General features: G+C 42.1%; 1 protein-coding gene across 2 annotated transcripts in view; it reads right to left on the bottom strand.

The window, feature by feature from the left end:
• Window positions 1–12794, bottom strand: part of BRF1 (BRF1 RNA polymerase III transcription initiation factor subunit) — a 171410-nt gene that overhangs the window by 62584 nt on the left and 96032 nt on the right. For both annotated transcript variants that reach the window (XM_066998462.1, XM_066998461.1), the window contains 4 exons: window positions 11932–12058; window positions 10560–10599; window positions 10378–10470; window positions 9354–9626 (listed from right to left, as the gene is read on the bottom strand). In XM_066998462.1, coding sequence (XP_066854563.1) covers window positions 9354–9626; window positions 10378–10470; window positions 10560–10599; window positions 11932–12058 — 533 coding nt within the window. The remainder of the gene's footprint in view (window positions 1–9353; window positions 9627–10377; window positions 10471–10559; window positions 10600–11931; window positions 12059–12794) is intronic.

Raw genomic sequence — 12794 nt, forward strand, 5'->3', positions numbered from 1 at the left:
GTGACAGAAACTGTAATGAAGATAAGGTGCAAGAGACTTTATGGAAAAGCAATTTCCTATTTATGTTTTATTTAATGAAAAACATGGACGGAATACAGCAGCACTACTGGTGATGCAATTTCAAGTTGATAAGGATATTTAGAACAGAACAGAACAGAACAGAACAGAACAGAACAGAATCAGAAAGGTTGGGAAAGACTTCCAATATGATCTGGTCCAACCATCCCCCTACCACCAGTATCACCCAATAAACCATGTCCCTAAGCTCCACAGCCAAAATATTGCTGCATTTCAGACATTGACTTCTGCAATAACATGGATATGCAGTTTTTATCTTTAACAGAAAATCAGTTAGGAACATAACTTCACAAATCATTCCTCCTATCGTCTTGCTCCTGTCATCTTCTTCCTATATAATTGTTAACAATTTGGTCACAGAGAAGTGCTTTACTTTCTCACCATCTGTGAACACACAGTGGCTTCCCCATCATAACTGCATCAAATACAGCGTTATAGTGGTGAATTTTCTGGAAAATGGCATGTCCTTCCATCCCCCTGTACAGCTGTTTACTTCTGGCTCATGTGTTTACACCTATCTCAGGAGCATTGTTTCTTGCTCTGAATTTTTTTTCCTGGTACTGCTTAGCAGTATTATTTACTCTCTCATTTCATATTCATTCCCTTATTTCTACTACCCAGTTGTATATGCGTAGGTCTTTCATCACAGAAAACAACTTCCACAATCTTCAGTATAAACAGACATCTTGATTTGAAAGATGAGCTTTATCTTCAATCTGCTAACTTAAAAATAAAGGATTTTCTGCTTCCTTCTAGCAAAAGTTAGCTGCAAAAAATCTGTAGAGTCAACTTTTTGTAATTCTCCTCCCCTGCCCCCCCAAAATTTGCAACTAACTCTCTCTACACAGCTGGCTGGCCCAATACAGTCCACACAATCCTCAACAAAACATCACTTTTTTGTTATTAATAACCAACCTTATGCAGGTTCTTATCTGCCAGTTTCTACTGCTTTGCACCACTGTAATTAATGAACACTGAAAACTCTAAAAGCGATTTTTTTCAGCCCTACTGAATACTTTCTGGTGAGCACATATGAAAAAAAAAGAAAGATTAAATTGAAAAGCTGAAGACTACAGTAGCCTCATGTTGACAGGTCACTCTGATTCCAGGTCAAAACAGCATCTATTTTTGGCTGCTTTGATTATAATTGCTTACCCAATAAAAAATAAATAGCAATTATCTCGTTGTCACACAAGAAAAAAGACCTAATAAATGAACCAATCCTAAAGTAACATTGAAAAACAAACTGTTTTGGATGCAAACAGGAGTAATAAAATTTGGTTTCCAAAATTATTTTTAATTGCCAACACTGTCAACATTAATGTTATTAGCCTACTGGATAATAAATCCGTTTTAGTCAATGAAGGCATTTAGAAAACCAAAAATGTCAAACTACTATCATACAAAGTGAAACTCGTGACAGTTTCCACCACCAGCCTGTAGCATCCTATCTGAAAATCCCTAATTACAAAGGTCATCTACGCAAGTCTGCAGTCCAACCCATAGATATACATGTTTTTCTTGACCATTATGACAGTGCTGGGATTTCAGACTAACAAACAAAACAGATGAAGTATTTAGGGGTGTGATGAAGTTAATCCTTAAGAGGATATAGGAATTAATTTTTCAAACTAAATTCAAAGCTCCCAAACAAAAGGAAAATGAAAACTGCTAAAAAAAAAATTCAAACCTTACAGAAATGGCATGTCGTTTGAAGGCTTTACTTCAGTGCATTTTCAGTTTGCAGGTATTGCCTGTAATAGCTGCGCCTGTACCACAAGAAAAAGCACTAAATGGAGGATTATTTTAGCTTTTCCACAAAATGCAAGACAAACGCAGAGTGGTCAGGATCCACCACAGCACTGCGCATGGATTTATCGTCCATCATATTAAACTCAGAGTAGCTAAGCTGTGCAAATCTGTCTGTGCTGTATTTCCTTCTTCCAAGGGCATGTTTTGTGGCTTCTTGACCTAGGTTAATAAGTCTTTATTCTCAATAACAACTGGGACCATGAAGCCTCCCTGAACTGAACCCAGGTCTCCACTCCTGACACTGCAGATATCATGATGAATTGCTCAAATAACATTCCTCTAAGCAGTTGGCTTTCCATCCGAATTTAATGTTCTCTGTGTAGCCTCCACACATTTCACTTTCCACAGCTCTCTAATGAACAATTACAGTTTTCACCAAGTTTTTTGGTGAAAGATTTTTCTTCCTTTTTGGCAGCAGGGTAGGGCAGGAATGTCCGCTTCTTCTGAAAACAGGCCACCTAACCAAATAGCTGGGAGCATTAATAGGCTCACATTTTTGGACGGTGCGGAAAAGGAAATGTCATATAATTCGCATACTGGCAGGGAGTTACTCAGGTTTTTTAGCCAGGTTTCCTGTGTGTCTGTGTCGTCACCCCCCAACACCACCTCCCCCAACTCTCCTTCCATCCGCAGCCTACTTCGACAATGATATAAGAGCCAGGGAGCTATTCCTGAGATGGAGACGTTTCCACAGGTTCCCTGAAATAGGCCTGTGTAAGGACGGGAGCAATTATAAATGCCCCTAAAAGTATCTCCCACCCTGAGAAGGAGCATCTTTTCAAGCACTAGGGTGTGCAGACAGCAAAAAACCTTAAAAAGAAGCCCCACGAGAAGGAAAATTTTAGACTGACACGTACAAACTCTGACGTACCAAAGCCAACCAAGAACACAAGTTTCCCTTAGTATTCAGGGAACAAGTGGTTTCACAGTCCTGCTGTTTAGGTGTGGGGAAGGGACCATGCCTAAGGACCCAGCTGAGTTTTCTCCCCTTCTCCCTGCTTGCTCTGTGCTGTGCTCCTGGACGTTTCTGACATTTCCACCTTCCTAAATCTAGCCAGGAGAGCAGACAGAGCAGACGATGGCAGACCTGACTTCCCCTCCAAGTGAAGGAAAACCACGCGTTACAAACCTGCCCTTGCCAATTGCTTCTCCTTGCTCCGTTAAAAAGCAGCCCTGATGCAGCAGCACACACATGTCGAGGATCACGAGACGTGGCAGGGTGACGTGTTAGGGCCCCCGCCGGGCACATTCAGCCTCCTGTCCCAGCCGAGCTCCTCCTCTCTGGAGAAGCGGCCCTGCGGTGGCCTCTGTCCCCCCAGAGCCTCCAGCCAGCAGCCGGCTGAAGAAAGCAGAGGGGATGAAGCAGCTTTTCCCTTTTCTCCTCCTGCAAGGGAGGGTGAGGCCTTAAATGGCGGCTGAGCCTTCTCACCAAGCATAACGTGAGGCTTTCACGTTACTCAGATTGAAAAATAAAGCTGATTTTCTGTCAGGCTGTTACTGGAAAAATTCAGGACAGAAGAGACAAGCTGCCCATTGCCCACCCTGCAGCTGGGAGGATGCAGGAGTCGGGGAAAAAAATCCAAGCCTGGAAAAGCTTTCAAGATTCAAAACCACTTCCAGAATTTTACAGAACAAAAACCAAGGAAGGGGAGAGAAGGGGATAAAGAGATTCCCCCTGGCACAGTCGGGGTAAGGCGGCAGCCAGGCTGGGCTGGCCGGAGGCTCAGGGCAGCCTCGGGTCTGTGCGGTTCCCATCAGGAGCCCGATTCCCCCTCGCCAACACTTTCTGCTGACCGCAGCAGCTTTTACTGACCAACACTCTTGCCAAAAGTGGCACGCACTTTCCTACAAGGAGCGTCTGCATTGATAAGCCTCTGGAAAACTCCTAACACATCTATCCACGAATGTTTAAAATAAATGATTCAGCTTAAGCTGCCACTTCAGTTTATCTCCCTGACGCCTATAAAAAACTGCACATTTCTCTAAAAAACTCCCTCCTACATTTGTTTGGAAGTCTTTCAGCCAAACTATGTGATTAGTTTCCATCCCTTAACCTTCCTAGTTACTCACGATATGAATAGGAACAAATTTATAGCATTCCTATCCTTTAATGACATGCAAAGATCTTGCGTGCAAAAAGCGTGTCCATGAATTCTGGAGTACCGCATGCACACACAATACTCATGTGGGAGGGCCATACATAGTCAAGTAAGAAAATTGTGTCATCTGTAATTCCAGCCAGAGACTTCAGGTATCAGAAAACTGTATTCAAACCAGCTGGAGGTCTCCTATTACCATGCTGGCTGCAGCAAGCTCTTCACATCTCATTAACAGCATAATGAAGGCTCAATCAAAGATACGGTCTATCAGGACTGCCAAACGTAGGAATATGGACGCTGACTTAGAAAGACGAGCTAGTATCAAGGTTTTTAGTGCTTAGTTCTCTCAAAACTGGTGAAGAGGTAGCCCTGCCACAGAAAATATTCCCCGGTGATCCAATGGCACACCGAGAGGAAGAGCAAACCCTCAGAGCTATCACAGGAGGATGGTGGCACCGGGTCACACGCTGCTCCTTTCCACAGGTGGTGCTTAAAACCACAAAATCAAGAGCACCATTAAAGTCAGAGCCAAGAAGAAGAGCCACCAGGATGGGGACACGCAGCTTACACTGATGACCAAGTGTACTTTGCATATATAACACAATTAGCGCTAAACTCAGCAGCTTTATTTCTCATCTGTGTGGTAATTATGATTTAATAGGGCTTCATAATGTTCTCTCTAATTAGGGATTATATCTTCTTGTATACTTTCATACGTTCATGTACATTTATGTATTCTCAAACGGCTGGCACTGATGTACTCAGAAAATCTGAGGAAGAAAGGAAGATCACAGAAGAAGCCAACACGCAGAGGGAGTCAACACTCCTCCAAATATTATGAAGCGATGGTGAGTAACGTTTCAGCGAGCCTCCTGCCCATCACGCAGGAAGCCAGGTCTGGGCTCCCCGATGGGGAGCAAATAAGGCTGTCTCAGAGTCACACACGATGCTGCCAAGAGCCGTTCCTCGACCGCTTTCCACCAGTGCCAGGACGAAAAAGAAGTGGGAGCAGGCAGCTGGGAGGGTGAGGGGGGTGAAAGCTGGAGGAAAAGAGTAAAACCCTGGCAGATCAGCCCACCGCTGCCTCTGTAACCCCATCTTCGGCCACTTTCCACACCCTCTTGGATAAGAAGTTGGAAAGTGCTGGTACACAGGGACGTTGACAACTACTGGATCGATGAGCGCTGTCTGCATGGGGTCTTTAACACCCCCAGAAATCAATGGAAACATCTTTCGACCTCGGCCCATGTGTCAGATTATGCCTGCGGCAGAAATGGAGGCATAAACACACGGAGTAATAAACGAGTAAACTATTAATTACAGACACGCACAAAACCTTTCTCATGTATTCTTTGCGAAATTAGCGCTGAATGCAGTTAGCTGGATGCCTAACCAAGCGCAAGACAGCACATGCATAGCGATTTTTCACTGCAAGAGCCACTTACTTTCATGAGGACATGCAGGAGCGTGTTACCACCCACCGCACATACATCATTTGAAACTATTGCCCAGAATGACTGCATGTGAATTTTGATACAAAACAAAAACTAAATCGGGTCTGAAACACTACCTGGATTGCAAAGGGGAAGTTACAAGAAGTTAGTTGGTAACCAACCCCCTGTAGTTTGTCTTTAGCTCTGTTGTTATCAGACCTTCCTCAGTTTTAATCCTGGCCAGAATTAAGTTTATGACTTTTGACTGATGTGGCACAAAGTGATGAACTGGCTGTGTATAGCCTAGAAGTGACACAGGAAGGACAGGGTGACAGTCAGCAAACACCAGAAGGACAGGAACACTAAGGAAGATGACAAATTATTTGGAGTGATATAAAAGGACATAAAAATAAATTGCAAGGGGAAATTTTACACCTAAGAATATATTTCTTGAGAACAAGAGTCCATGGTATTTGTATATGGCAGTTCCTCCTGTTTGGAGGAACTTCAGATGCAGAAAGAACACGTACACCATGGAGAGGATGCTGGGATGCTGCACCGCCAGGAAAACCAACAGACTGATCTACCACATCTCCACCTCTGAAACTGCGATTTCACAACAAAGCTCTTTTATCGTGAGGAATAAGAAGCAGTTCGCAACGACTCAAAGAGATTTCAGCTCAAATGTCTCTGCAAATTAATATACTTTGTAGGAAAAAAGTCAAATGTAGTGTTTATTCTAAGCATTTTACTGCCTGTCTCATTAACCCAGTACCTTACATGCCCTCTTTGTAATGCAAATTTGCTAAAATACTATGCTTTCCATAAAACATTCACAGAGACAGTCTCACACTGCTCAAACACCAATTGTAAGCGAAGCAAAAATATACTGAATTTTTCTTAATACCTAGGCTCTGCACCTAAGCCTTATCTGCGCATGCAGTTTGTGAGAAACCTGCTGCTGCTGCTGCTGCAGCCACTGTAGCACAGAGGTGGAAGATTTCCCAAAGCAGATGATGTAGGCAATTATAAACTGAAGTAACACATGCATGAGCCAAACAAAAAGACTTTGTAGAAGGTACCTACAGCAGAGCTTTTTTTTTTTTTTGTGGAAGAGAGATTATTACAGAGAGGAGAGGGGATACCATTTATTTAAGGAGGCTAAACATGGCACACAGAGCACCTTCTCACCAAGCTCCTGCTTCATAGCCACCTGCCCAGCCCCGCCGCGTATCACCACGAGGGTTTTCCACGAATCTTCACCACGCAGCAGCGCGCACGCTGTTTCCAACTGCCGTGCTGCCAGCTGTAATACACCCACCCATCAGCACGTGGAGCCCAGCAGGAGATGCAGCAGCATCCCATCAAGGTGTGCAGCCCAGCCTCACCCTGCCGCTCTGCGCTGCACAAGGTGACTTTGGGTTGGAGGGAGAGGAGGGACAGGCAAGGCTCCTGGTTTATGATTTATGCAGCTGTGGAGAGGGCCCAAAATGTCACCCTAAGGGTACAACGTTATGATGGCTCTCCCTTTGCCAACTGAGGTGTTGGAACATGAAATACCACAGCAGACCCATCGGCAGCCAAGATTCACAATATAAACCGCACTGAACTAAATTCAGACACACAGGATGAAAGCGGAAATTGTATTATCTTTCCTCCTCTCTCCGCAGGTATCAACTATTTTTGTTTCCAGAGATGATCTGTGCCATCTCGAGTGAAACTTGCAGCAGCTGCCTTCATCCTGTGTTTAGTTCTGAAAACTGCTGCTTTTTTTTTCAGCCTTGCTGGGGGGGCTGGAAGCCGGCTGATTTTTACAGCCACGCCAGTTGGCCTGATGGCAGATACCCCCCCTGCATACGAACCCCTCCCAGATTTCCCAGCACAGTGAGGCAGAACTCGAGACATGTACGCTGTTCTCCAATGGGGCTCAGGGCTAAGATGCGTAGGTGACCAGCAGCACACATCTTTACAAAGAGTTTTTTTTTTTATTCTACACAGTAATATGCAAACTGTGAGCCAGGTGTACCTGCCAGCCTGTCTGCCAGACCTGGTTCCCAATCATCCAGAACACACTGAGGCTCTGGTACGGTTCTTGCACCCAAAAGGAAACCAGGACCTCGGAGACGACGCAGCCACGCCACCCAGCCAAAAGGTAGAACAGGCTCAGAGATTGGGACCACAACATGTTTACCCCGCAGTACAGACAAGTGAATTTGATTCAACATGGAAATTTTAAGTGATTAAAATAAATCCTCAGAGTCACTAAAAAGAAAAAAGTTTGGGACAGGATCCACAATCAAAACACAACCAAAACAGTAATTCAGCAAACCCGCTTCACAGCATATCAAGAACACAAGCACCTGTTCAAATGCCCACAATGATTTCCCAGATGCATTAAAAAATAATGAAGATACTGAAACCTATCTGGTTTTGAACATTCGGTTAATTTGGCACATCCTCCACTTTTGGAAAAAAATAAAACAAAACAAAAAAAAACATAGTAAAACACAGACGAGCTCTAGCATGAGCAGCCATGCGTTCTCCTGCCCACCTGCCTGAAGCCCAGCTCAGAGGAACACACCAGGCTCTATCAGCTTAGCTCATCTGTAGACTCACTTAGACCTCAGCCCATCCATTAAAATGGTCAATAGCGATGCCAGCTGAGAAATGTCCATCACCGGGAGCTCATCTTTACAGGTCATCGGCCAGCCAGGCAACAACAGCTTCTAGCCATTACTGACCTCGCTTCGACACGAACCACTGATTTCCACGAGAAAGACGAACCATGAGCCATCCATTTTCTTAATCATAATTAAAATAAACACAAAACCACTCAACTGTTTCTGTATGCTTTAGTTCATACCAAATATAAACGTGCAATCATCCTGCTATGTTTCTGGGATGTGAGCACTAACATAATAAGAATCTGAATGCATTCAGTTCATCCACTGAGGCAGGGAGTACCCTATTATAAGGAGGTGCCGCTGAACAGAAATTAGCATCAGAACAGTTTGGATAACAAAATGTTCTGGTGTGTCAGCCTCCAAGTAAGCTGACAGAACAGATTTGGGCAGGTGTGTCTTATGATGGAAAAATTAACTCTGATAAAGAATAGAATAAAGTGCCCTTTAGACATGTTCAGTTCTCAGTGTCATTAAGATGCAAAAGGAATTTTAAAAACTGCCATCTCCATAAAGCTCAAGCACGCATAAGAGAAAGCAAACAATCCTGCCTGAATGACTGCCTGTTTGCACTACTCTCTGCCCTATGGCTCTGGCAAAATTGGATTCTTTCATCAGCCCTGGTCTTACTGTTTTGTACAGAGCAATACATTACAACCAGACTTTTTCTTTTTTTTAAGATAAAAAGTAAAACCACCAAAATACACAACAAAGTCCGTATCAATGAAAAAAACAAAACATACAACCAATTCTTTTCTCTTCCAAACATTTTAAACATTTGTCATTTGCAAATGACAGAAGATGCTCAATCAGAGACAGACTGCATCATGGTTGACTCCAGTAAAGTGTCTCTTGTGAAAGCCTGCCTTCATCTAAAATTCTCGTACTTGGGTTTTAATTTCCAGCCATCCTTACACGAATCCGCTTCCTCCAATTTCCTAATTGCGACTGCAAGGCTTAAAATATGCCCATCAGCTATCGTATAACTGCAAATCTACTTGACTAAGAAATACACATTTTCAGGCTTCAGAAAATAATTAGGCACTCCAGATTTTCCTTCAGCCTCCTGAGGAACAGACGTCAATGACCAATATCAGCAACTTAAACCACGGGTCTCATCCAGCCTCACAACTCCTGCAGCTCAGTATTACAGCAATTCACTGAATTGCTACCACAGTAACCATCAAGATACATGGAAATTACACAACATATCCTCTCTCAGCTTTTTCTTGAACTGATCTCTTACTCACCAAGTTCTCGGTCCTTAGCAGATATACACTCTTTTATGGACTCCGTTATGCCAAGACTAGCTGCAGTGGGGAGTGGACCAAGTAAGGATTCTAGTGCGGGTGGTCTTACAGGAGCTTCATTTTCACTTTTGCAGTCTTCACTTGTTTTTAGTCTATCCTTCTGAAGAAATTCATTATAAAAGTCCTTGTTTAAGTGATTAGCAGCTGCTTCCAGTTCCTCATCTTCTGCCTCTTCCTCTCCAAATACGCTAGATGCATTATCTTCTATAGATTCTGTAAGGGAAAAAAAACACAAACAACAACAAACCAACAAATCATTGCGTACCATCTGTTACAGAAACTAAGTAAATAGAGAGGGACTCACTAAAAAGATTTAAAATAGTAATGAAAATCTGTAGAAAATATACACAGTATTTTAGTACTATGTATGAATATATGAAGTTTCCAGATGCTCTTCAAATTCATTACCCTGGCTATTAAAATGTATTTTTGTGAATACGGTCATCACTTAAAATAGAAGTATTGTGTTATCAAATTATGCCAGGTAAAAGGGTTTTTTGAAAGAAGCCAACTACTTATTGGGATGATTACAAATAAAAAATAGCCAATTAAACCTGCACAGAGAGCCATCATGCCAATTTGTCCACTAGGGCATTCAGTGACCAAGGGGTCTGGATGAAGGTCCTCTGCAACTCAGGTGTCAGTGCCAAACTTATACTGTTCCAGGAATGAAAAACAACCAAAGTCATTAATGTACTGTAATTGTAATGAACGGCTTTTATCTTGTTAGTGTTATTTTGTATTATTATTTTGTATTAAGTTATGTTGGAGGCTGACATTTGAACCAACTACTTGGCATGATGCGCTGAAAAGCAGAGAGAACACCGACACAATAAGTAGAGATTTTTTACTACACAGGCATATACGTGATCACATTTATCATAATCAAGTTCATACACTTATGACTGTCTGCAGGATATGAACGCATTATTATTTAAGTAGTCACAACATTTTATAGACTTACCATCTTTAGTGAAATTTGCAAATACACCTTTTGCTTTTGGTCTGCTATTTTCTAATTCAATCTCTATTTCATCTTGATAGCTTGATATTTCACCTGTGGTGATGAAATAAAAATAAAACTCAGCAATCATCAATGTAATTTTGAAGAAATGAGTGATCTGTTACACTAAACACAATTTATACCTTCAAAATCTTCCAGCTTTTTTGATAACGCCTTCTCAAGCTGAAATGAAAATAAACAAAATAAACGTGAAATTACTACAAAAATACCTCTGTACTACTTGTGAACTGTATATGCTGACACAGAATCATAGGGTATTTTAAAAGTAATAAGCAACTTTCAAATCCCAATTCAAATTATTTTGTTATTTTGTATTGTCAGCCAGGCAAGACAAACAAGTTTCAAAATACTGACCCATTTCAAACGTTATGTCACAAATCTCTACACTTCAAAAGGAACTTTCAGCTCTGGCGAGCTGCAAATAAAAGGCCCCATTCTTCAACAGTTAGACTTCATGACTGTGTCTGTAGGTGAGGGTGAGTGCAAAACAGTGCTGGAGTCGCTGTGCAGAGGCCACACACAGCACGCGTGCAACGGCAGACTGAAAGACTGACCTACAGCATCCGACAGACTCTTGAGAACATCATAAACACATCGACAGCCCTTTAAATGATAGTATATTTAGAATATTAAATATTATTGCCTTAAACAAGTGCACAGTTTCTGATCCCATTACAAGGCATGAACCTTTTCAACTCTGGTTAACTAGGACAAGAGAGCGCACACAGCACACACAAGAGCAGTGCAGACATTAGGACAGCTTCTCAAGCCACAAGCTCAGCTTTATTTGTCACATGAGAGACTCCAGTTTTGTAAGGACACAAAGATCTGATGCTTCACTTAAAGTTCAGAGCACAAGAAGAGAAACACACACGTCATCAGAAAGCAAGCATAAGGGAGAGAACAGTGCTTGGAGTAACTGCATCGCCTTGCAAACAGGGACACACCTGGGCCCCCCGCACTGAGCCCCCCTCTACAACACAGCAGTCGTGTGCTAAGCACCGAACACCAGTATCCTGCAAAACATGGGAGCTCCACGGGTGCTCGTTTGCTCAAACACCCAAAAGTCCTGATCTGCACTAACAAAAGCAGTGACTTTGTCCTTCCCGCAGTGGTTAACTGGGACTAGAGAGATACTTCGATCCCTCATCGGGGGATATTTAAAGCTAGATTTGAAGCTATGTATCTGAAAGAACATGCCTCTCTGGAGTAACCAGCAAAAATTATAAGGGAGAAAAATTTCTAAGCATTTTTTTTGACTGGAAAGCTGTCCCATTGCTAGTAAAACAATATTCTTAAAAAAAAAAAAAAAAAAAAAAACATAATAAGTTAATGCCCGTTATATGTACCAATGCTCCCCCTTTTCTTAAGAACCTCGAAACAGACTTTACCTGATCAGATGCTAGCCAGTTAGGATTTAGTACTATTTAATTCAGAAGGAATAAACGGGGAGAAAAGAGGGGAGAAATACAGAGCATCCAGCTTAGAATTCACCTGTTGTATCTTCAGTTTTTTTTGACCGGCTGTAAACGAGGGAGGATCGCATTCTTCTTCCAAGTCAATCTTCATAAACTCATCTATGGTTAGCTGGCTTGTTGGTGTATCTTCAAACTCTGTCAACCTATCAAAGCATACAGCATATTACCACAGCATTTTTAAGAACTTCTTTAAAAGTAACAAAATTCATCAAACTGCTGACTTTCAGAATAAACATGTCATCCTCAGAAACTTTGGCTCAACTACAGAATACATTAAAACTGAAGTGATACTAATTGTTTCATTTGCTGCAAAGTATCATTTCATATCGCAAATTAGCTTTTGATTTATTAGAGTATGTAACACACACTTTTTTGATGAACAAAGACGGAACAGAATTACCACAGCCACTACAGTCAATTAAGTACAGACAAAATTGAGACGAGAACTGCAGTTCATTCCTCCTGTCTCGCTGCTTTTGGGATCAACAACAAAAACAAAACAGATTCCCAAACTGAAATATCTGCCATCCTAGTTTAAGAGTATGCTCAAAAATATAGATGGGAAGAGGGACAAGTCATCTTCCCAGGACACAAAGAAGCAGCAGTAAAATAAAGGGCTCATCCGCACATAGAACAGACGAATGCATGTAATTTTACAATAACATATTTTGTATTTGTTCAGCGTTCACATTTGAGAGGCTCCTGCCTAAGCGAGAGATGTGACTAGCTCCGTGGGGAATTGCCACGAAAGCGGCTGAATCTTTCAAAGAAATCGACTCTTAAATGACACCACGTCGTCATAACTTCATCCACAAATTTCAGCATTTTGTACAGGTGGTTGAGAATGATCACATCAATTTTACAGATGGAGAAGGCAAG

This window comes from Anser cygnoides, chromosome 5, assembly GCF_040182565.1.
Source record: "Anser cygnoides isolate HZ-2024a breed goose chromosome 5, Taihu_goose_T2T_genome, whole genome shotgun sequence".
Taxonomy (NCBI): Eukaryota; Metazoa; Chordata; class Aves; order Anseriformes; family Anatidae; genus Anser; species Anser cygnoides.